Consider the following 26,423-nt stretch of genomic DNA (forward strand, 5'->3'; position numbering starts at 1 on the left):
TTTTTTTTTACTCATGTCAATTTACTTTATTTACTAAATAGTGTTTTTTATTATTATTATTTTTTCTTGTTAATTTTTATTGCCTTTCATTGGCCTTAATTGGGATAAATAAAAAGATCCCATCTGTTCAAACTCATTCGACTTCTCTTGAGTGCTTACATCTGCTCACGACGACTCAGGGGGCTTTCACACTGGCAGTTTAGTTCGGAACGGGGCACGGTTAGCATGAAAAATCGCTAATGTGAACGCTGTCATGGGACCCGGGTGCGCACTGGGGTACCGAACCCGAGACTACCTGGAGGAGGTGGTCTGAGTTCGGTTGCTCCCGAACCGCGCAGCGGTTCGCGTGAATGTGAAAGCAGCACGGACTCGGGTGCGCACTTGTTCAGGAAGTAAAGTGACCTGCGCATGCGTTTTAGCTTATTGTGATGTATTCAGTTAAATAAAACACTTGTAAGGGATGATAGTGTTGATGATTTACCTTGGATACGAGCGAGAGTGAGCCTGCAGTGTATTCGTGCATTGCGCGTGAAATCAGGGCACCAAATTTGGAAATCCACTGTCTCCTCAAAAGAGTCCGTTTGCAAGCAGCAGAAGGCCACCTTATGTGACACACGCACAGTAAACCTGTATTGTTCACTCAACTGCGCATAATAGCAGCGAATTAATAAAAAAACACAATATTGCCCCACGTTCTGTTTTCTATCATGTGCTGTGCACGTTTGCGATGACGTAATATGCACGCAAACGCACCAAGGTTCGATAGAATCAAGTTGAGTGTGAAACCAGACGCTGCGGGGGGCACCGGGAACAAACGCGCTCGGGCTCGGACCGCAGCAAATGAGCCCAGTGTAAAAGCCCCCTAAGTCACATCTTCACTTAACAGTGTGGATTAAGCTTAACTGGCACTAGTTTAAAGAATAATTCTTTGTAGTTTTTGCCTTTTATTATGATAGGACAGTATGGGATAAAAAAATCATCCACCAGCCAAGACTTGAACTCAGGTTGCTCAAAGTCCTACAGTGCTAAATGTCAGTGCACTGACCACTTGGCTATCAGGGCCAATTAATCAACATTAGTCTGATAAATATTAATACCTCATTGTGTAAGAAACATGGGGGGAACAGAATCCGACGGCAAACAAACCAGCTGTCGGAATCCGTTCTCCCACTCCCATTATGAGAGGTGTTGATGTAGTGGCTTAAAAAAGGCTGATTCTATTTTGTGTGTGGATGGAGCTTAACTGGCATCAGTTTAAAGAATAATTCTGTTGAGTTTTTGCCTTTTATTATGATAGAACAGAATGGGATAAAAAAAAAAAAAAAAACCTCAAGCCAGGAATTGAACTCGGGTCACTCAAAGTCCCACAGTGCTAAATGTCAGTGCTCTGACCACTTGGCTATCGGGGATAGGACAGTATGGGATAAAAAAACATCCACCAGCCAGGACTTGAACTCAGGTTGCTCAAAGTCCTACAGTGCTAAGTGTCAGTGCACTGACCACTTGGCTATCAGGGCCAATTAATCAACATCAGTCTGATAAATATTAATACCTCATTGTGTAAGAAACATGGGGGGAACAGTTTCCGACGGCATACAAACCAGCTGTCGGAATCCGTTCTCCCACTCCCAATATGAGAGATGTTGATGTAGTGACTTAAAAAAAAAGGCTGATTCTATTTTTCTCCACCTCATTAGACGTCCAAAGAGGAGGTGCTGGACATCATTTGACTGCAGTAAGTACCACTTGAATTTTCCGCCTATCCATGTTTTTACTGTTATACGATGTAGGGGGCGCTACTACGCATCTTCTAGTACAGAATCTCTGGATCAAAACATAGATGAATAAGAAGCAGAAACAAGTTATAGCAGATTGCTTATGCAAATGTCAACAAAGTGATCATCAAACATTAAACGGCATATAAGTTAAAAACTGCTTAATTTTACATAATGAAATGTCGAACCCACGAAAGGGGAAATGATTGTGAAGCTTTGAGGGTGTTGATGGACTCATTCTACTCCATCAATGCTTTGATCATCATTCTGAATCCGTATTCAATTGTTGATAAAAAAAGGATGCATGAAGCTAGAATAAAATGTTTTTTTTTTTTTTTAAATGGAGATAAAGTCCAGTTAAATGTATATTTCAAGTATAAAAAATAATTCCTAAATAGGAACATGACTTTCACTTTGTTTTGAATGGGCCACGTGTGTTCCCCTGTCTGTGTTTCCCGCCACACTCTGTTACCTTGGACACTGATTACCTCCCTCACAGCTGCCTGTCATTTGCACTCATCATCTCTGTGTATTTAGTTCCTGCCTGTCTTCAGTTTAGTGTCCGGTATTGTTTGTGTTCGACACGCTGTCTCACCTGTTCCCATGTATCCTGAGTCTCTACAATTAAAGAAAGTGTTTACTACATTCTTCATCTGTCTTCTCTGAACCAACCCGTGACAAACATAGTATAGCCTACTTTAAGTGCTAAACTAATATATAAACAGTAAACTATAAGTATTATGTTATGTTCACTTAAAGCTGCAGTCCGGCGTTTTTCCTCTTTGTCGCCATCTCTGTTCGAAATCTGCAATTGCAGTCATTCGCGGAATTATCAACTTTACGTGAGTTGTAGTTCAACACCCTCGACACGGCACAGCGCGGATGAACACAATGTTTGAGGAGACTGTGAGGCTGTCAGTCACTGCGCCGGTGTGGATAATGGCATTCAGAATCACAGGTCATAGGCTACTTCCAAAAAGAATAATCTGTAAATCACAGATTATTCTTTTTGGAAGTAGCCTATGACCAACATAAGAATTTTCACCGGAAAATGTCATCTGAACTAGTAAGAAACATCCACCTTTGTTCTGGTTCTGACATTGCAGTAAATCGCACTGATTAAATCTAACAATCGCTTATAAGTTATCATATCACGCAAAACCGTGCAAATTATACTTTGTTCTCAAATTGTTAATGTTAACAACATAAGCAAGCATTGCTTGACTACATGTAATGTCCTTCCGATATGTATCCTTGTTTTCGCATGGGCCGGTTGCAGTCTCTTCTTTCTGTAGTCACTCCGAAGTCCAAACGAAGTCTTTTGCATTTTACAGCGGGTGAATCTCTAGTTGTCAGTGGTGATTGTCGTTTGAACCTTTCTGGATCCGCCATCAAATTGATAAGTTTAATTATATCAAGTGCAGTGAGAAAAGGCTATAAATCTCCACCTCCAGCATCCTCACACGCAACATAGCCTAGTAGCCGAAACTCCTTTATGTGTACACACGTGACGTAATGACGCAAAGACATGCTCGAATCTCCCGCGGAAATCCACCAGTACCACTGGAATTAAAAACATTATTACAAGCTTACCACTTTGAATCGAGCTACGGCAAGCAGATAGTGTTGAACACTGGCTGGTTATGTATTTTCTCAAATATGTATTTTGGATCATTTTTAACCCAAAAAAAGCTACGCACTGCAGCTTTAAAGAAAACTTACAAGTATACTTGCAGTATAAAACTACTAAACTATTCGTTTACTGAGTATGCTTCAAAGTGTACTATCATAACCAAAAAATGGACTGCAAGTATTAAAATAATAAACTACAAGTATACTTATAAGTTCACTTGTAGTAAGTAGATGCAGTACAAATGAGAAACATAAACTAGTTGTGCACTTAAAGTTTACTAATGTTAAACTTATAGTACACTTAAATGTATACTTATACTAAAAAGTGTGCCAATTTAGTCCAAAGCAGTATTGAAATGGTACACTTACAAGTATACTACTAGAACATTGATATACTTACTAGTTACTACATAAAGTATACTTAAAAATATACTTGATTATACTTATATAAATATATTAAATACACTTTACTGATGTATACTTCATAAAATGAACTTGAAGAATAATTATTTTGTAAGGGGATCCCATTCATAGAATATATAAACCATTAGACTCTCCCAATTGTAATATATGAAATATATGAGACATGTGAGACTCAAATCAGTCAGACATCACTTTTTAATGTGAAGTAGACCTAATCTTTCAGACTTGAATACAAACGTTGCAAAAGATAAATAGGACAATTCTGAATCTATTCTCACTAACTGAAATTCCAGTTTATTGCAGCGAGACTACATTTTTTAAACACCTTAGTTCTATAACATCCAAGGTAGAGATGGCATAGTGCATAACAGAGCAGATATTTATATATGTACACACAGATACTTCACATAGTTCATTCTGACAAGGCTTCAACATCCAGTATAGTAAATGCATTCCTTTTTCTTTTTTTTTTTCTATCATTAATCCACTGAGATGAATGCATATCAGTTACACTGTTAAGCCTCGCAATTTCATATGTTTGCCCACTTAATTTGTCTGGTGGAAAACGATTATATCCTCATCTATCAAAAAGGAAAACATTAAAAATAAAGAGCAGTGTAGTAAATGTCATCAATCAGACAGACACATCAATATACTTATATCAAGTATTACCTGAAACATTCTGGATGATCATGTTTCACGCAAAACAATGTGCTTAATAAGTATCGCCTAAAATTCATACAGGCAACATCCTCCAACACTATGGATATAGATATTATTTTTGAAGGTGTTTATAGTTGCAGTACCATTGACAACATGCCAGTGGTCACAATTAAAGATTACTCATTCAATACAATGTCAAATCAAAACAAAAACAGAGAACTTTTAACCTCATAACAGTACATACTGTATATATTAGTCAATGCAGCAAGCTCACAATCTCACAAATAACAGCACTGGATACAGTTCATGGGAAAAAAAATAACGTCTCGCAAGGGATTCAGTTCAAATACAGGTTGATTAGAGTCAGTTGCTCTCTTATAATGAACAGGTCAGTACAGTATGTATCATGTGATTAGTACAGAGCAGATCATCAGATGTTGATTGCACAGTTATCATATCAAAGCATCCCTACAGATATTATATACATTGTCTCTATGCTGTCCATCATGTTGGTTTATGTTTGGACATGTAATATAATCCAGGATTGGATTTTTAAAAAATCTGGAATCTTATTCAGTTTATATGCCAGTTCATAAAAAACATTTGTCAAAATTAGTGACCAATTGTGCCCTATAAAGCATTTGATAAATGTGGAAAAGTAAACATATAAAGTCAAAATAATACTGCAACAGACATCAATGCCTTGTTTACTGGTGCAAAAAACGACAAAATTGCTTTTGAGTGCTTTTAGTGCACAAAACAAAACTACTATCACCATATTGTTTAGAGACAAACTGCACTGAAAATCATGTTTTAATAGGATACCAGCACTAGATGATGATGGTTTATTTTCAGCCTGCCCACGACCACCATGCAGATCCAATTCTGGTTTATGAAAGGAGGAGGGTTGCACACACTTAATTTGGCTGTCAGACATTGGCTGTGACATCAGAGCTAAGAGACCTGCTCTTGAACAGGATGCACTTTAGTGGGAAAGCTACAACATAAAATGGTGCTCTGTAAAAAAAACAGTTGCCAAAACCAAAAACATTATAAAGCTGTAAGAAGCATCTGGAATGGAATTGTTTTTGCATAATTTCTTGTTCAATGATTTTTGTTTGATCCATACTTGGTGGCCGGCTATCATGCAAATGGATTTCCAAATGGGTCTCTGAAAGGATCTAAGCCCACTGCCTTTAAGGGAGGAGCACTCTGTAAAGGTAAAGAAGAAAATAAATGTAAATATTCTTGAGGTTCTCAGGAAAAAAACTCTGTTTGTTGTATGATAACATTTTTCATAAGGATGCACATATACGTACAGTTGCAGGTACAGACGTGCCAAACAGATCTTTTCCAAAGGAGTTGTCGAATGGGTTCTGACCTCCAATCTTCAATGGCTCTGCAGTGACAAAAATTATTTGTCATGCCAAGATGTTTCCAATTAAACTTTTTTTTCAGCTGAAACCCTTTGACTAAAAATATTTAGTTGAAGTAAAATTTAAAAATTAATATTTTAATAATTTAACAACACATTTGCATGTTGTGGCTGTTGGCAAATAATCACATTACATAGGTAAACAAATAAAATATTTCATTTTTTTGTGTTTTTTTATTTTTAGTAAAGGTACTTATTTACAGTATATCTATTTACATCTTTTTAATTGTAATAGTGTCACAGTCCACATCATGTTCACACTGTATTTTAGGAACTCAATCAATTTGCATATAATAATAATCATTGTTTTCACATTATTATTTTTGACTGTAATAATAAAAAATTAAAGTCATAAATATATTACTATTGTAATAATGCAGTTGCACTGAAAAATAAAAAAATTGTATTTGATAATTAGAATAATAATTATATTTTACACTACAAGTTACAGTACTAATATTTATTTTCTTAATTTTTCACTTTCAAACATTTTTCACTTTCACACACTTTCAACAGTCCTGTCATACGCTGCGTTCCCAAATGCACGTTATAAGCGACTCAAACTCACAGCAGATGCAGAGATGGTGTTAAGGAATCGTTAAAATGGGTTCGATTTTAATTACAAATACAGCCATATCTGCTTACCTTTCCTTGCTGGCACGTTTGGTGGCTTAGCTATCTGGAAATCCTTAAACATCTCCTTGACATCTCTCTTCTCCTTTTCTCCTAGAGGATCCAGGTCCACAAAAGCATTACTGTCCACCTTTGGAGCTTCTTTGGTGGCTACTGCCCGAGGTGGAACCAGTGGAGGGGGACTGGAGCTCTGTGGTCCATCGGCCACAAGGCTGGGTGGAAATACGCTGGTCTGAAAGGGGTTCCCCAGGGTTGTATGATGGGTCCAGGATCCATTGGATCCATTGGAGACTGAAGGAGTGTTCCATGATGGAAGCTGTTGGGTTGCGGTCGAGGTTCCAAAACCTCCAGGAGTAGTTCCCCAGGCAGGCCCAGGAGAAGTGGAGAAAACAGGTACTTGAGTGAAGGGCTGAGAGGCACTGATGGTGCTGGGGAAGATGGACGAGAGGGGCTGATTCCACGGAGCCGCTCCAGGAGTGGAAACTGCAGGTGGAGCTTGTAGAGACAACCCTTCTTTAGAGAAGATATAGAGTTGATAAAAAGAAGGTTGAATATTAAAAAGCTGAACTTATTCAGTTATATTCTACAATAATTACACAATAATTAAACAGACCATGCGATTCTTTGGACACAAAGAGCTATTTTAAACATTTAAATTTGTAATTACTGTGATAAACAGAATAGTAATCACCATAACAGCCGTCCCTTTTGTGAATATTATTCTACTGTACAATATCCCTCAAAGGTTTGAAAGAATTTAATACCTTTAAGAATGCATTAAATTGTGCCAGTAAATACATTTATAATGTTACTAAAGATTTTTATTTCAAATAAATGCTGTTCTTTTGAACTTTAAAAGAATCAAAGAATCCTGAAAAAAACGTTACGGTTTACACAAAAATACTAAGCATTATAACTGTTTTAAACATTGATAATAAGAAGAAAGGATCATGTGTCACTGAAGAATGTTGCTGAATGAGTAATCGCTGCTGAAAATTAACCTTAAACTTTCTTAGCACTTGCCATGTGACCTGCACTGCATTTCAAGATACACATTTTATCAGTTCACCCATTGCCTGGAAATCAAACCCATGCCCTACGGCATTGCTAGCAGCGTGCTCTACTGTTTGAGCTACAGGAATATATAAATAAAAGAACAATTATTCTAGACTTAAACTTTCATTTGAATAAGAATCACAGACATTTTGAAAAAGTATTTTATTGGAAACTCACAAATGTGACCCTGGATCACAAAACCAATCACAAGTAGCACGGGTATATTTGCAGCAATAGCCAACAATATTGTATGGGTCAAAAATATATAAATTATATATTTTATAAATATGTAAATATAAATATTACATTTATAAATATAAAAAAAAAAAAAAAATTATGCCAAAAAATCATTAGGATATTAGGTAAAGATCATGTTTGATGAAGATATTTTGTAAATTTCATACCGTAAATGTATAAAACATTTATTTTTGTGAGTGAATGCAGCACAATCGTGAACATAAATGGACAACTTTAAAGGTGATTTTCTCAATGTTTCGATTTTTTTGCATCCCCATATTCCAGATTTTCAAATAGTTGTATCTCGGCCAAATATTATCCTATCATAACAAACAATACATCAATGGAAAGCTTATTTATTCAGCTTTCGGATTATGTATAAATCTCAATTGCACAAAATTGTGACTGGTTTTGTGGTCCAGGGTCACAAATGTCCAGTTATTTATTTATTGTCTCGAGTGTCTTACCAAGAACTGTGAGTGCGTCAGTGGAGGAAGGGCTCCTGCTGAACAGACTGACAGAGTTGAGAGGGCAGTTTTCGGTTTGAGGAGGTGGTGATTCTGATTGATTTGGTGAAACAAATAGATCCATCTCAAGTTTTTCATTTGAAGGGGACTATAAAAGAGAATAAAAAATGATCATAAAACAGATTCCAACCAGGTTATTTAAAAGTAAAAAAGACAACAACAAAAAAACCCCAGAACAGGCTTAAACAAGCTTAATTGTAATGTAAAGACCTTAGAACATCTTACACTACAGTTTGGGGTCTGTAACAGTTTTATTTGTATGTTTCTTTTTAAAGAAATTAATACTTTTATTCAGCAAGGACACATTAAATTGATCAAAAGTGACAGTTAAGACATTTAAAATGTTACAAAGATTTATAATTCAAATAAATGCTGTTCTTAGAACATTCTATTCATCAAAGAATTCTAGGGGAAAAAATTATTATTTTTCCACAAAAATATTTTTATTATCAATGTTGAAAAAGTTGTGTGCTTGATAAGAAATGTTTCTTGAGCACTAAATCAGCATATTAGAATGATTTCTGTCATGTGACACTGAAGACTGGAGTAATGATGCTGAAAATTTCAACTTTGCCATCAGAGGAATAAATGACATTTTTAAATATATGAAAATAGAAAACAGTCATTTTAAATTGCAATAATGTTTCTAAATAGTACTGTTTTTTTTACTGTATTTTGATCAAATAAATGCAGCTGTGATGAACATAAGAGACTTTTTACATATGTATATATATTTATATAGTCATAATGTGATGGGAAAGACATTAGCAAATCAATCCTTACCTTACAAGTACAAGTCACTGAAGCATTAAAAATTGAGGTAAACAACATTACCACATCATGAAGTGGTGTTAGATATAAATAAGAAAGCAGTAAAAAGAAAAGTAGAATGTGAAAGAGGCCATCTAATTATCAAAATATAGTCATTAATGCAACCTCACCTTTACACTCCTCCTGCCCCTCCCGGCTTTCATATTGAGTGGTGGAGGGCTTATAATAACCGAATCCTTGGTTTGATTGACAGGTAGCTCACCCATGCCTCCATTCTCATGCTTCACTCCATTCTGCACTGGCTGCATCTTCTCCGAATCTACGACAAACGGATTAGGAGTCACTTTCCCATGTCCGTTCTGCTCTTGAACTGGGACAGTATTCTGAGTCCGGCTAGTGGCTTCTGCAGCTCTGCCATCTAAAGGCCAGTGGCCATTACTGAGAGCCTGGATGACTGTCCTGTTGGAGAGTTGGTCGAACTGCTGGCCCAAGTAGTCTGAGTCACCATTCTTAGGGCCACCATTGAACAAGTTATTAGTGCTGTGGTTTTCTGTGGCAGGGTAGTCCCTGATTGATTGGTCGTCGCTTGAAAATGGGTCATCACTGAACGGGTCATGGATAGGGGCGGGGAAGAAGTTGAGCTGAGAAGAGAAGGGGTTCTCAGGCGAGAGGCTGGACGGGGCTCTGTGGATAGAAGATGAGGTGAAGGGGTTTCCTTTAACACAGTTCTGATTGCTGTCTATCTCAGTGGACAGATCCATCAACAGGATGTTCTCAGACTCCTGAAGGACGATTTGGAGGATTGGGAGAGAAACAGAAACAGAAAGAGAAGAATAAATAAATAATAAGCTGATGTCATTAATACATGAATGCTTATTTAAGTGGTGTATAGATTAAGTCATGCATGAAGTACAATAAACTTGTTCCATATAAATGCTGTGTAGTCTAACCAATCAGAAATGCAAGCATGTGCGTTCATGACATAAGTGTGGGGCTGCCAACCGTCTCGTAAAAAACAGGATTGTTCTGTCTTTAAGGGAAGCGTCTTGTACCAACACCGTTAAGAACAATATATTTTTTTTTTTGCATTTGAATCAATTTTACACAATTGTTTGGGTTTCAAGATTTGAAGAGGAAAAAAAGTCTCAACAAGGCTGCATTTATTTAATCAAAATACAGTAAAAACAAAAATATTGCGAAATAACAATTACAACAGATTTTTCAATAGCCATTACTCCAGTCTTCTACTCCAGATCTTTCAGAAATCACTCTAATATGCTGATTTGATGCTCAGTTGTGCAGTTGTGCAGATTAATATTTAGTATATCAAGTTTTTGAATTGAAATTTCAAAAGAACAGAATTTGGAACAGGAAAAGAACAGGGCGGTCTGGTGGGTGTGTTGACCTGTTCTGTTGCTTGTTCTTCTCTTTATCAGACAGCTCATCTGTTTTGTAACTGTTGTAATACCTTGTATATGTCTGCAGAAAATGTAATAGAAACTACAGAGCAGAGTAGAAAACAAATTAGAAAAAGTGAAATCTTAGGACAATCGATTTCTGTCAATTTTTGGTGCATTTCATTGGTGCATTGGTGTCCCTTATACTCTACTAAAGTTGGCAACCCTACTTAAGTGTTTTTCCCCCAATATACCATGCCTTTGACAACAAAACACTGGTTGAATAATGGATGGCTAAAAATGAATGAATAAACTTCACAGTATATGCACACATTACCTGAACTTGTTCTCTCACAGTCAATGCAATGTTTAGTTAGAAGAACAGAACAAACTCTGCATCAACACCACTTGTAAAAAGTCAACCATGAAAGTAAACAGATAAACCATAAGACAACCACAAAAGTAAAATATTTAACAATTTCAAAGGCCTTAGAATTTGTCATTCTGAGAAAAAACTGCCTCATATAGTTGTGAAGTTCCTCTATAGAGCAGTATCTTCAAACAACTGAGCCTTGTTGAGTTTTTAGTGCTTGTTATTTTTGTTGGCCTGAGCCCAGGCCTTTTACTCCCCATGACAGCATTTTCTTCATTTGAGGTCAATCAAGCACCAGAGACTAAACAAGGACTATAGCAGGATTCGAGACTTGTCTAAACGCCACTAGTCTCTTTCAAACGCGTAATGTCTCATTTGGATAATGTTGCTTTGGTCTGGTAAATGAGCTGGTGTATAATAGAATTCCATGGAAATAGCATTCATAATGGTAGTCTATCATTCTTGTGTTAATAGAGTGTCACCGTCAATAGAAACCAAAATTGGAGTGAAAACGTCTCACATTCAGTCTGAATGTGTATATTTATACATTAATATGCATGACTCATTCTTGCCCAACAGTCTTACCGAGGGAGAGTTTAAGTCAGGTGGGGTCGACATGTCTCCAAACAAGTCCAGCTGTTCAACGCCCTGCAACAGAGTTGAAAAAAAAGTTGACACCAAACAGAGTCAGAGAAACCAAAACACCTAAGAGAAGAGCCATTCATACTGAGGGCAGATGAATGGGAGGAAATGAGCATTGAAGAATGAGGAGAATTGTGTTTTTTCCAAAGACTGTGAGTGAAAGGAGTGGTGGGAGAATGTCCAGAGCTGCTATGTGATGCATCTCAGTTATTTCCTGTCTGCTAACTTCATTAGCTTTCACCCCCCAAGGAGACTAGTTTAGGTGCAGTGTGCAAATGGTGAACAACAACATGAAGACAACCCAGCAGGGGGCTTTAGGAACTGGGCCAGAGAGACACAATTCTACTGGCATCTGGGAGCCTTCAGGTTGGAGGCCACTAACACAACTCTTTCACTGTTGTGAAACAATATCAGGACCATTTGGTGAATGTAAATCATACTCACTTTTCTGTCATTGTGTGAGCCTTCACTGCCATTCTGTTGAGGTAAGATTGACAGAAGTTAGAAGCAAAATATATAGTATGATAAAACATTTAGTTTAACAGTTGTTTATTTAATGTCTCTAACCTCTATCACTTTATTATTTTCATCCTGAAGAGAAAACAAGATCTGATTAGAAATAAAAATTTATCTAATTTGACAAAAAGAGCTATATCTATACACAAGAGTGATTGAGTAGTTTAGTTTGAGGTGATATACATACACTACCGTTCAAAAGTTTGGGGTTGGTAATTTTTTTTAAAATGTTTTTGAAAGAAGCTCACCAAGGTTGCATTTATTTGAACAAAAAAATAATTAATAATAATAATAATTAAAATGCCATTAAATCCTGTGATATCAAAGCTGAATTTTCATCAGTCATTACTCCAGTCTTCAGTGTTACATGATCCCTCAGAAAGTTCAAAAGAACAGCATTTATTTGAATAAGTAGTGTTTTGTTACATTATAAATGTTTTACTGTTACTTGAGATCAATTCACTGCATCCTTGCTGAATTAAAAAGTATTAATTTCTTTAAAACCCAACCCAAACTTTGAATGGTACAGTAATTTATTGCATTTTGAAAGAGTTACACTTGAAGTATGAGTATCAAAGTTGCTCACTGGCTCATACACAGTCTAGATACATCTAAAAATATTTTTGAGGGGTCTCACACCTTCTTTGAACCCTCAACTTCTTTTTTCTTCATATTGAAGATTAACTGGAAAAGATCCTTCAGGTCAATGACAAGAGGCTCTGCCTGAGTGGAAACACAAACAATGTGTTAAAAGGCATTTTTCCTGCAGGTTTATGAGTGAATGTTTGTGAGCAGGGGGGGATGTGTTTTTGTGGGAATGCCTTTAGAAAAACGCACTACTGGGAAATAAGTAACAGAGAAAGAGAGAACAAGTTTGTCTGTGTGTGCCTAAGGCATGAGTGTGTGAAGAAGGAAAGAGCTTTGCTCCATAAAATCTCACTGGACCTGCTGTGCTGTTTTAATGGCAAAGAACTGGTGCTGGCCCTCCGCACCGCACACGTAGCCAAACGCTCTGCTGTCAGTGACATCCCGTGCGATGAAGGAGATCTTATTTACTGCATGCTCCAGTATTTTTGCCTGGAGAAATCAAAACAAAGTAACAATGAATACTGTATATTGGGTATCAAATGGTAGAAGAGTTTATTCTAGTCAGTGTAAATAAAAGAGTGAGTGAGAGAGACAGACCCCTGTTTTCTCATCAGTAACAGTAATTCCTGCGAGGGAGATGTTCACCCAGACTCTCTGCTTGTGTTTGCCCGCAGAGCGAGCTGCCACTGCCTTGCCCTGGGATCGCAGAGAGAAAAGACAAATAAATGTTTACTGAGAATAAAAAAACAAATCGTTTTGACTTCTTACATGTAGTCAGTGTCCTGCTAAATAAATGTCTATCAAACCATTTGGACTGAATCAATTGTGTAGGAAACAGGGATATTTCTGTCTCTTAAAATATCATAAATATTGAATCAGAACAAACTAAAAACAGCCAAAATAATTACTTCACGCCAGTAATATTTATGTCAAAAATACTGGAAAACATTGTGTTGACTCAATTATTCTCTTTCTTGCAGAGATGTCTCTCCTCAAATCTAACAATCTAAGGGTATACAGTATTTCATTGACACAGTTTGCTCTCTGGAGATATTAAGGCACTATTTTCTATGAAGCTTTAACCCGTTTAATCCCAATTTTTTTCTTGCAACTTGAGTACATGCATTTTACTCCTTAGACCTCCCTAACACTCAAACATTATGCCTTTTTTGATTTTATGTTGGTTAAGTTAGTGAAATATTAGGTTTTATACTCGGTCACAATAGTGACCGGTGGGAAACAACATAGTCAGAATTCATTCAAATTCTTTGAAGGGGGTCTGGGACACTCATCACTACACTGAACAAAATTTTTCATGAGCTGAACTCAAAGATCTAAGACCTTTTCTATGTACACAAAAGGCCTATTTCTCTCAAATATTCTTCACAAATCTGTCTAAATCTGTGTTAGTGAGCACTTCTCTTTTGCCAAGATCATCTATCCCCCTCACAGGTGTGGCATGTTCAGTGTAGGATTGCCAAAACCTGCCAATACCAGCCAATACCTGTTTTCAATTGAAGCACTGTGTTATACTACCGGTCACAATTGTGACCGTAAACAAATTTACAAGTCTTGCGAGCAAAATATATATGCAGGAGTATAATTCTCAAAATATATCAGTAGTAGACCCTTTAAAGAATATATGTACAAAATATGATAGTTCTATATGTAAATTAAGATGTTTTATATACTACTTTTTGTAGTAGTCTGAGGAAGACAACTTCTTCTAGATGTGCAAGCAGGAAGTGAACTGATCTGGTCATGTGACCTTTCACACTAGTCACATGACATTAATTGATTTTAATCAAGACAATCTATTTTGTCATTTAAAAGTTGAATTTCTTGCCCAAAGTCAATAAAAACATTTTTAGAGCTTCCAGAAATAAGAAAAAAGCTGCGGTCACAATTGTGACCGGTGGGATTAAACGGAAACCTAGCTAACAAACATATGTTCTAAAACATTTTGCTACGGTATCTTTTAAGTTACAAAAACGTTATCTCTGAATGTTCTCTGAACATTTAAAACCTCCAGTTTGTTTGAAAAACTTTTTTTCTTGGTTATATGAATGGTAAGGGAACAATTAATTTTGTAATTCTGCAAACATAATGGGGACGTTACTTTTGAATGTTCTCAAATCATTTTGAAACAATTAGCAACAGTAAAAAAATGTTAGAAAAAAAACAAACTAAAAATTAAAAGTTCAGTGAACAATATATAGCTATATATTGTTTGTGCTAAATTTTTGAGAACATTTTAAAGACCACATAACTGTGAACAAACGTTATATTAACTTTACTGGAATAATGTTTGTTCATAACTTTGAGATGACATTACCAGAACTTTAGCCAAAGTTCTGAGAATGTTCCTTGTTATCTGGAAAACAACATGCATTGTGAAAAGTCAATACAAATAAATCCATATTGTCCTAAATCTATCTTGTCCTATGTCTCCGCCATTAGTTTAGGCTACTAGAAGTCACTTAAGATATACTGTACTAAAAAAACAAACATGCTTGACCTTTCACTGACCTTCAGTTTTATCATGGAGTCTTGGCTCATTTTATCTCCTCTTGCTTCAGGGACATCATCTACACCAATCAACTTGGCTTTGTAGCGAACTCCATTACCTTTGAACCTGGCAAGGAGTAACTCATCTGTTTTCTCTGGGCTCGCTGCAGCTGAAAAAAGCAGATAAAAAGAGAGATTTGAATCTAAAACATAAAACAAAATATTGTGAGATTTAAACTTATTTAATTTAAAGTGTGTTGCAAAAGATAAATAATTGAATGCTTTATTATTAAATAGATTTGTAAAATAGATCGACTGCTGTGACGCAGATTCCCATGAACACTGCTGCAATTCCCTCAAACGCTTATGGGGAGATTGAGACAACATATAGAAAAATACTTTGTTTTTTATGGCTTTAGGCCAGTAATTACCAACCAGAGATTTAAAATAAAAATTGATATAAAAATAATAGGACTGAATAAAGTAAATAATCATAATTATCTTTTTTCAGTCGAGTTTTAGGAAATGAAAATATATGTGCAAATATTTTAGTACAAATATAGACTTCCAAATTTTGGGCACAGTTTAATAAATTAATACTTTTATTCAGAAAAGGTGCATTAAATTGATCAATTTCTAGATAAAATTCTATAAAATAAAGTTCTTTTGAACTTCATCAAACAATTCTGAGAAAATGCCATAGATTTCTTGGCTAGGTTTATCCTTTTGAAAAGAGCTGAAAAAGCAAGTTCTTCACTCATACATGAAACCACTAATTAAGTGTCCTTTCTGTAGTATAGGACGAGCCCCTGTCATTTAACCTTTTTAAAATACTGCTCCATATAATTAACTGATTACAGTTTACATCAGGCAAATGCGGCTCATCACAAATGCAGCTGTCATTCAAAACAAAAGCATTCTAAAATAGGAATGAATAGTGCAGTGCAGAATCATTTACGGAATCCTTTATTCTTAGAGGAATGAGAAACGATTCAGAGACATAATTACGGCTGTCGCTAGGATTGATGCCATTCGGAAGGAACTGATGGTACCAGCTGTCTGAGATACAGAGTTATCTCAAGCAGAATTTCAGCTCTGAATCTCAGTCTGAATGCTACTCAATCACTGGAAATGTCAGCAAGTTACCCAAGTGCATATCAAAATATGGGCGATTACTCAATGGCACAAAAAGATCTGAAGGAGGCTGATTAAAATGAACACAAAGTACTTCAGTGAGCTGCTGATGTGTAATGTTTGCGTGTGTAGATTATCCACCAGAGCGAGAGAGAGAACGAACGATCAAGTATCTTTTAATAAACAGTATTCATATAACACTACACATAGGAACACAACGTTAACACAAGACAAGGCATTGAGGAGATCTAAGGGCTTAAAAACAAAAGGAGGCCAATCAACAGAACTAGACAGGTGCATAACATAATGGAAACAAACAAGGATCAGGAACACAGGCAAACAAGAACAGAACAGAAACAAAACAAAACTAAACATGCATCTTCCCTCTCGGAAGGTGCGTCCTCGCACTCTAAAGTTTAACAGAGGAGGGAGGGTGGCTCTGGGGGAGGACGGGGAGTCTGAGACAGGCGACAGCCAGCAGATGGATACATCACGGTGGAAATGACGGAGGTAAAAGCCAGGAAAGAGTCAGAGATCCGACCACCAGCGGTGGAGCCAGGAGAGTTGGAGATCCAGGCGGAGTCAAGGAGACACAGAGACCGGGTGACACTGTAGGTCCTTGAGCCGTGGTGACGAGTGGCAAAGGTGAAGCCAGAGTACTGGATGACTGAGTCGGAGCCGGTTGGACTGATGACCAAGGTGGAGCCAGAGGGAGGGCGGAGGCCGAGGTGCAGCTGAATTCCTCGAAGTCCGTGGCGTAGGCAGAGCGATGACTGACCAAGGTGGAGCCAGAGGGATGAGGGAGCCCGGTGGAGCCATAAGGACCACAGTCACAGGTGGAGTCGAGGGGGCGAGGAGCCAAGGTGGAGCCGACTGTTCAACCAAGGCAGAGCTGGGGGATCCATTTGCCAAGGCGGAACTGGAGACTGGAAGACCCGAGGCAGATCCGGAGTGGAGTAAACAGAGGAAGAGCCAAGGAACTGAAGGGAACCAGTCGAGATGGGGTCGAAGGACTGGCTATCTTTGGTAGAGGAGGTGGGAGAGGGAGGCTGGGTGGGATCGTTGGAAACGCAGGAGACTTGGAGCTGGAAGGGACTAGCAGAGATGCAGGAGGCCTCAAGTATGGGTGGGGCTCCAATCCATCCTCTCGTACTCCACAAGCACACCTACTGGGATGGGCGATGTTGCCGGCTCACGCACCTGGACAGACTTTCCATTGGGCTTGGGCTCTGGGGCAATGATTGGCTCAGGCGGCCACTCTGGCATCTGGCATCGCGGCAGCATCGCTCTGTCTCTGCGGTGGATGGAGTATGCTCCGTGCAGGGAGCGAGAGGTGGCTGGCTGGGCTCTGGGTCCGGAGTGGGGCTGGTGATGTCCTCCTCAACAGGGCAGACGGTGAATGCCGATCCGTTGTTCACCAGCACCCACTCTACAAACGCGGAAAATACACAGAGCAAGCGGTCTGGATAGTAGTGGTGGGGGAAAAAATCTATTCTGTTCAGTATTGCGATATTTTGTGCACGCAATTATATCGATACAGTAGCGCAAAGTATTGCAATATTTAATTATAAAATAATCTGTTTTACTTTCGGGTTTTCTCCATTGGTTTTCTCTGAGTTTACTCTGATCATTTAAATGTGCGTATTACATCCACAAGGTGACGCTTGTTGTGGTGCTTTGTTGTCGTGCATTCAACAGCAAATTCAAATGAAAATGGCTTCACCATCACAACCGGTTGTACGCGACACTCCGTCTTCTTTCAAATCGAAAGTGTGGCTCAATTTCGGTTTTCATCAAAAAGCGAATAATAAAGACCTTGACATTATTTATATGATTATTCTCAGGTTTATGTTACTCTATTATTTCTGCTTAATGCTACTCTATTGTATTTAAATAATTTAATAATAAATAAAATAATAAATAAAATAAAATACAATTTAATAATAAATAAAATAATTTAAATAATAAAGTGATGGGAGCTCACCATTCATGTGAGAGGTCTCCAATTCAGAGAATAATTACATCCTGTCCTGTAATAAGGTCCTGTGTCCTGAATGTTTTTGCGCTATTCTCCTAAGTTTTTGCACTTCAGTTAATGTGTAGAAGATAATGTTCACAGAATTAAATGTGACATTTGAAGTGAGTTGAGCAGTCTTTTACTCATTTTTTGTAATGCCTTTGAATAATATGGGGGACATGAATCGCAATATATCGCAGAATTGAATCGCAATACTTGCTGTATCGCAATATGTTAAGAATCGCAATAATATTGAATTGTGGCCCAAGTATCGCAATACTATTGAATCGTCACATTTTTGCCAATTCCCACCCCTACCGGATAGTAGGTGAGGCATACCAGATCTAAAAAGTCCCTTGTGTGGTCCTAAAGTGAGCGATCTCCCTGGAAACGCACAGCAGGTAAGTCCATAGTTGTATTTCACCGGGAAAAAAGGCTATTCTAGGTATTGTGTTCTGCAATGTTCGTGTGTGTAGATAATCCACCAGAGAGAGAGAGCGAACGATCAAGTAACTTTTAATAAACAGGAACCATATAACACTAGACAAAGGAACACAACGTTAATGCAAGCCAAAGAGGAGAACTAAAGGCTTAAATACAAGAGGCTGATCAACAGAACTTTAGACAGGTGTGTAATGTAATCAGAACAAACAGAAACAAACAAGCATTGAGAACACAGGCAAACAGGAACAGAACAGAACCAAATAAAAACACAATGAAACTCAACATATCTGTGACAATATGCTGATCATGGTGCTTTATTGGTTCCTCGCAGTGCATGTTTTTACATATCTGTCTGGCCATGTTTTAGTCTTAAAATTGTGTTGTTTTGGATATGTGCCACATTATTTGCTAGTTTGAGAGTTCATATATGTCCTCCTCCTCCCTTGGAAACAGCCAATCTCTTTTCTGTGTGAGCTCTTCATTGGGTCTTCTGTGGTATCTCACTATCCTTTATCTTTCTTCTTGACTTTTGGACATTTATTTTGTCTGCCTGCCCTGTGTCTCACTTCAAAACCAGAGCTCAGCTGACTATGTGTGGCGATGTCCCTTTTTGGCCAGTGGCGCTGCTGAGATGGCAGAGGCGGAGAAAGAGAGTGTGAATCAGACGCAGAGAAACAAAAAGAGACTGAGAGAGAACAGTCTGGCCGAGGCCCAGACCTCATGCCTTCTGTGGCCAAGCTGAGGGACAACATTGACATTCATCCCATGCAGGGACTCTACAGGCTTGAGGTTTCAGCTCTATAACCCCCTCCCAACGTGAACATATAATACCCATAAATATGAGTGCTTGGTTTAGTTACTGTTTTCATTAAATGGCATGTGTAGACCTAATTGGCTAAAATAAACAGAATATTCATAGACTGAGTTAGCCTATTTTTACAGCAAGATCTACAGGTCTGGCTGATATTTGAGTTTTTTTTTAAAAAATGTATTGGTTGAACATTTAATTGTGCATGTTCATTTTTAATCAGCAATCTAACATTTATATTACAGTGCCGCATCTAACTCTCACACATACGTGTGAGAGAGTCCTGCATACGTCACCAGAGAGAAGTCTGTCGTTTCACTGATGAATTATAACATTTTGATTAAACATTATGAGGTTGAAAAAAGTAAAACAATGAAACATGCACGGATGAATCGTTCGAAATAAGATAGGGTGATAGGGTGAATTTTAATTTCATGCTGACTTTATATGTAATATCTATCACATTTTTAAATATTTCCATTTTTTTCATCATACTGTACATTATAATGTTGTGATGCCTAAATTCACTTGTAGCATGTAAATGATTTTCTATAAGTTTTAAGCATTTTATTTATTTATTTATTTATTTAGATGAGATACAATTTTAATATTGGCCATAACATAAAATCAATTATCGGCTTACCACTATCGGCCAGAATCTTAATACAGGTGCATCCATATAGTTGTAAGTTTAAGCACCACAGTCATTTATAGGCTTACCTATAACTATTAAGGTCTTAATCAAGATGACAAGTGATTTTTGTTGGTCTGGGAGTAAAAACTCATGAGTGGGGTATGTGGAGAGTGAACAATTTGAAAAAATATTCCCTATTGCTCACAAATGAGCCTGATCATAAAGGTAAGCCAAATCACTTAAAAGCCAAAAACACATTCATCTATAAAAAAGTTAAAGATATGAAAGAAAAATGGGCCTATACATGAACTGCAATAACAATGTGGCTGAAAGATCAAATGTGATGTTGCACCAATATATTTTTGTTTCTATGTCCAACAACACATGACTATGAAACCTCCTTCAACCCCAGATGCACCTCATTGCCCAAATCACTGCTGGCTATTCCGCGTGAGACTGTGGGAATCATTTTGCTTGTTTTCATGCCTGTGGAAAAGGCTAATAAATAGTCATGTTGGAGAGTGTCTTGCCGTCGCAGCTGGAAGGTATTGTGGAAACAGCAACAGAACTGTAATGGAATCCATCACTAGTGTGCTCTGTTGGTATGAATGAGCTAGGCAAGACAAACAATACCACTGTGCACCAGGTTCCAGCTTAGAAAAATAAATCCAGAGAAATATTGGGTCAAAGAGGCCCCTGGAGCTCTGGACGGAGGATTTTAGGTTTCTGCAGGTGGCTGTTCGCCAACTTTGCACTGCGTTACACGACATGTCAAGGAACTTGATGAACTCAAACTGTCCTCTTGAGAGGAAACAGTGCCTTATTTTTTACCAGACATAACTTAATTTGTCAGATCTAATCACTGGGTCATATACATAATAACCAGTGGTGGAATGTAACGAAGTACAAATACTTCGCTACTTTACTTAAGTACATTTTTCACATATCTTTACTTTACTTAAAGTCCCCATGAATTCAAAATTGACCATAGGCCTACTTACTTTGTTTGCCTAAATTGATCGTTTTGTGGTGTACAATTCATCCATGCAAGACAATCCACAATTCGTAATCTTTAATCAAAATCTGAAATTGCCCCTCCCCTCTGCATTGGAGGACCTTCCCTGATGACGTAGGTTTGAGTGTCTGCTTAACATCCGTAACCACGCCCCTCCAACTGACAGTAGACAGGCTGAATGAAAACACCTACTTTTCTAGATCCAATCAGGTGCTAGTTGGAAAAAAAGCCACGCCCACAATTTTCCTCATTTAGTATTCCATTTCTCTCGGAAATACGTCACAACACTGGAGAAAAGTCGTTTGCAACTTCCGGTTCACGGGGACTTTAAGTAGAATCAATAGTGCATACTTATTACTTTTACTTCATTACATTTTGCAGCAATTATTATACTTTCTACTCCACTACATTTCTACAACGTTCTGTTACATTTTCTGATCAGTTTTCCCCTGCCAAAACGTCATCCTGACCGTCCGTTCGTCGCACCACGTTTGTCTCACGTTGTTGAATGAGTTAGGATGAACTGTTTTATTAATCATTAGACTATAGATGTAATGATTTGGTTGTGGTGGTAAGACAGCATTCAGCAGAGAGAGTGAGAATCCAAACGCAGTTTATTAACAAATATAATCCAAGGTCATAGTCCATCCATACCAGGCAGAGGGTCAAGCACTTGTAATCAGAGCAAACACAAATACAATCCACTGAGGCAGACGGGAACAAGAAATTCAAACCTCAGGAAAATATAAAGAAACCAGGAACTGCTCAAAATACTGAGTGTAAACCAAACCAGCAAACAAACAAACAAGACTTCATACTGAATGAAGGCAAAAGGCATTTAAATAGACAGGGTGATGATCAAATGAAACAAGACACAGCTGAAACAGATCAACTAATAATGAGCAAAGGATTCTGGGAAATGAAGTCCGGGAAAAACAGAGTCTAAGGTAAACGGTGAGGGACTACCATTTTACACCTGCAGCTGACAGATGTAACAATAGACATTAAGAGAATAAATTGTTATGCAAGTACTTTTACTTTTAATACTTAAAGTACATTTAAAATCAGGTACTTTTTACTTAAGTAGGGTTGTTATTGTGGTACTTCTACTTTCACTAAAGTAAATATGTTTCTGGTTATTTTTACTTAAGTACTGAGATTCAGTACTTCCTCCACCACTGATAATAACACAATCATAGCGCTACTACTGGGTCAGCTTTGCATTTAGGTCCCCCCCCCCCAAAAAAAAAGATTCAGACCAGGTTTAAATGGGGAATATCTGATCTAATATCTAAAATTTGCTGAAAATGTGCTAATAGTATAATACATATAGAAAACAGGTTGCTTGTATATTGTATTACCAGCTTTTGAAACTTTTACAGTTGCAATTAGGTTGCAAACAAGCACAATGTATCTCTATAGACAAAAGAAAAGTAGGGGAGAAAGGGAAAATGTAATATATTCAAATAAATAAATAAGTTGCACATCTGTAAATGTCCCTAGATGCAGATTTAAAAAAATCTAAATGTATTACAATATTAAAAAGCCAGAAGGCTTAAAGTAATATCCTATGAAACTAACAAAAGCCCACCCATGCCTAACATTCCACAACACAGATTAATGACTGAAACCTTCCAAGGAAAGCACACATTTACTGATAAACTGATGAATTTAGGTTAAGACATAACTATTAAATCATTTGTGTCTGATTCCAACTGTACAGTCCGAGAACAATATGGCAAACCCTTTGGATTCCAGACTGAAGCATAAATCATGGATGTAATCTCAAAATGTTTTTTTGAGAACGCATAACTTCATGTAAATTCTGAGATCAAATCTCTAAACAAACTGCCTTTTCATCTGGGGAGGTGGCAAGAACAATAGAAGTTTCAAAACTCTTATGAGGGTTTAGTTTTACCTCAGAATAGGTTCATTACATGTTTGTAATGGATCAAGCTTGGTTTTTGTAGGTGCTCTGGAGATGTGGACGCTAGGAGCAACTCACACTCACATTACACACAGCTAAAGATCTCAGTGGGATACTCACTATACCACTAATGATGTGCCAGTAGACACAAGTAGGTCAGCAAAGACGTTTGTACTTTCTTTAACACTAGGACTCCCGGAATTCTATAACTACTATAATGGCCATACATAGCAGTCATTCTGACTGCTCATACATTATTTGCATATAATTTCAATAAGCTATATCAAATCTAAGAATAAATGGATCTGTAATGTTAGGATAGGTAATAATAAACATCAGAACACTACATTTTAATTATGATGTATGTAAAAATGTATTAGTTAACCAACAACCACTCAGCCTCATCAAGGCTCTGAAGCATGGCTAAAGCCTCTGGCAGTCATTCTTCTTGCTGGCATTGTTCTGATATTCTCTTTTCAATATTTCAATTTGGTTTTAGCTCGAAGCTAAAGCTAGATTTCAGATTTGCAATAGACTAAACAAACAACAAGAGAAATTGTTGCTAGTCAACGGTGATGCATCTTCAAGAGCGGGAAAAAGGAGCAACCGACACACGGTCTGTAATGCATACGGTCAGTATGACTGCTATGGCCATTCAAGGTAGAAATACTCAAAACTCTTTTGTTTCTTGCGATTTTAATAAAATAACAATGATAGAATAAAATATAGGCACATTTAGGAAAAGTAAGGGTCCTATAGTTACATGGGTTTTATTTCGACTAAGTTATTACATTGCAAATTTTTAAAGCAGTCAAAATTACTGCCTTTGGTAGTTCTAGGTAGAAATACTCAAAACTCTTTTGTGTCTTGTAATTTTAATAAAATAACACTGATAGAATAAAATATAGACACATTTAGGAAAAGTCATGGTCCTATAGTTACATGGGTTTTATTTAAACAAAGTTATTACATTGCAAAATTTTAAAACAGTCAAAATGACTGTCTTGGGAGTTCTAGTGTTAAACAATCCATTGCATGTCATTGGCAAAGCTGTGCTTGAAAAAATGAGTCTAAAAGTATTTAAACCACTTGAATCACCCAAGGTCTGGCCTGTATACTATAAAAAACAAGATATTGACGTGTGAAAAGTGTCACTGTCACATACCCTTCTTCTTTTCTTTTTTGGAGGGTGTCTTAAAAGGTGCCTGCTCGACGGGGGGTGTGCTGGTTTCCACTTCTGCAGACATGTTTGAAAGCCAGCCTTGTGCAAAACAAATGTGAAGACAGGATCAGTTGAAGCCCTCTTGCTCTCCTCTCTGCAGTGTGTGCACCACAGCTTGACTCAGCAGTGGACCATGATCAACAGTGCCTGCACTGGATAGGAAGGAGACAGAGAGAGAAAGCAAAACAGGAAACAGATTTAGTAGAGGTTCACAAATTTACAAATCAAAGGAAAATGCAGTCATTGTAGCGCTATTTAGCAGATTTGTGTGTAGGCAACAGGGCTCCAGACAATAATACAGTATATTAGTGCTATCAAAACGATTAATCGTATCTAACATATACGTTTGTGTTTATATAATATATGTAACTATATACAGTATGTATATATATATATAAACAAACTTTTATGTTAGATGCAATTGATCACAATTAATCGATATGACAGCACATGAAGCATTTAGGAGCAAATTTGTCACAGTTCTGTCACCCTTGTCTGGGTTTTCTCTTGGTTTAGTGACAGAGCTGTGAAACTCCCGGTTTGTCATGTGTTTGTGTTTAGTCTGGTCTGTTGTGAGCACATGGCTGTCATGTTATTTCCTTGTGCCATGTGCTCTCCTGTCAATTGTCAAACCCCGCCCATCTTGTTATCTCGTTATTGTTTAATTTTCCCCACCTGCCTGCCTCGTTACCTTATGTTTGTTCCCCTATTTAATCTCCCTTGCTGCGTCCCAATTCGCCTACTTATACTACGCCCTAAAAGTATGTACTCTTTTTGTGAAGAAAAAGTACATACTTTTGAGTGTGTAGCAAAAGAGTAGGCAAGCTTTGGGACATACTGCTTCGTCATCTTTAACGGACAGATCTGTCGCGTGCATCCTGTCACCGTAAACTGCCCTGTCAATCATCTCGTCACAGTTAAAATCCTCCATTCAATCTAATATAACTTCTTACCATTTCGGAGAGAATTGTTGTCGCACGTTCATCTGCCAGTCGTGGGTCTTTCATGCCGAGACTCTCCTCATGTGTTTGGAATTTGAATATAATAATGCATTTAAAAGTGAATGGCTAAACGTCTCTTTGCAGAAGTTCACAATGCTGTTGCAGATGCAATATAATGTGGAAAACATTGAATAAATACATTTTCGTCAGGTTAGATACTGACAATTAATCACTCAAACCCCTTTGTCTAAACCTCTCTACATAACCGTCGGACTCGCTCGTCATCCATGTCTGTAGTTTTTTAACACTTTTCACTTGTGTTTGTAGTTCTAACCGAATCCTCGTCCAGCGCGCGATGGGTTGTGGGCAATATCAGCCGTTAGGGCCGTTACATAGTCAACGCGAGCAACGCGAGCAAGCAACGCGAGCGACGCGAGCTACGCGCTCCTTTTCATAGTACACAAGCGTCACCGGCGATGCGTGAAATGCAATACACCGATCGCGCAGCAGGGGGTAGTAGAGTCTAGAGTCGGGTCACGTAATATTCAGATCAAAATGGCAACTGAAGCGGAGTGCATATTGCTGATTTTACATCGGCGGCAACAAAGGATGTATACGAACAAGCTCGCATAACTTTTCCTCTTCGCCCGCCATTGTATTCAAATCTTCTTCTTCTGTAAACATAATAATATACCTTTTTATGTACATTACTTGCAATGTCGCCCCCACCGACAACGCATAGTATTGCGTGCATCGGCGCGTCGCGTATCAAAAACTAGGATGACACATTTGGCTACGCATCGACGCATAATGGCGGCCGAAGCGTAGCGATGTGTAGCCTTGCGCACGCGTATGCGTATCGATGCGTTGACTATGTAAGGGCCCTTAGAGTGCGCAGCGATCTGCACTTCGGATTCTGACCGGATATAGTAGACCATCCGGGTCTCTTTGGGACACTCATTTCAACATAACGTTACTATGATTTGGGACGTACTAATTCTATTTTCGAATACTATTTAGGACGGATAGTATGCGAATTGGGACGCAGCACCTGTGTTTGCAGTCCTGTGCTGGTTCGTTGTCCATGTTTCCCTCGTGTTTTCTG

At 37.8% G+C, this 26,423-nt stretch overlaps 1 protein-coding gene across 3 annotated transcripts in view; it reads right to left on the reverse strand.

Moving 5' to 3' along the window:
• Positions 1-5,621: 5,621 nt before the first annotated feature.
• Positions 5,622-26,423, reverse strand: part of si:ch211-204c21.1 (disabled homolog 2) — a 29,323-nt gene continuing 8,521 nt past the window's right edge. For 2 of the 3 annotated variants that reach the window (XM_056270087.1, XM_056270086.1), the window contains exons 2-14: positions 24,321-24,529; positions 15,198-15,346; positions 13,266-13,364; positions 13,026-13,157; positions 12,720-12,803; positions 12,132-12,155; positions 12,009-12,041; positions 11,508-11,570; positions 9,323-9,934; positions 8,322-8,469; positions 6,574-7,074; positions 5,813-5,892; positions 5,622-5,705 (exon numbers count right to left, since the gene is read on the reverse strand). In XM_056270087.1, coding sequence (XP_056126062.1) covers positions 5,637-5,705; positions 5,813-5,892; positions 6,574-7,074; positions 8,322-8,469; positions 9,323-9,934; positions 11,508-11,570; positions 12,009-12,041; positions 12,132-12,155; positions 12,720-12,803; positions 13,026-13,157; positions 13,266-13,364; positions 15,198-15,346; positions 24,321-24,402 — 2,076 coding nt within the window. In that variant the 5' untranslated portion in view covers positions 24,403-24,529 and the 3' untranslated portion in view covers positions 5,622-5,636. The remainder of the gene's footprint in view (positions 5,706-5,812; positions 5,893-6,573; positions 7,075-8,321; positions 8,470-9,322; positions 9,935-11,507; positions 11,571-12,008; positions 12,042-12,131; positions 12,156-12,719; positions 12,804-13,025; positions 13,158-13,265; positions 13,365-15,197; positions 15,347-24,320; positions 24,530-26,423) is intronic. The other variant, XM_056270088.1, reaches the window with a different exon arrangement.

Source organism: Rhinichthys klamathensis, unplaced genomic scaffold (genome assembly GCF_029890125.1).
Source record: "Rhinichthys klamathensis goyatoka isolate OS25496 unplaced genomic scaffold, OSU_Roscu_1.1 h1tg000296l_1, whole genome shotgun sequence".
NCBI classification, from domain to species: Eukaryota; Metazoa; Chordata; class Actinopteri; order Cypriniformes; family Leuciscidae; genus Rhinichthys; species Rhinichthys klamathensis.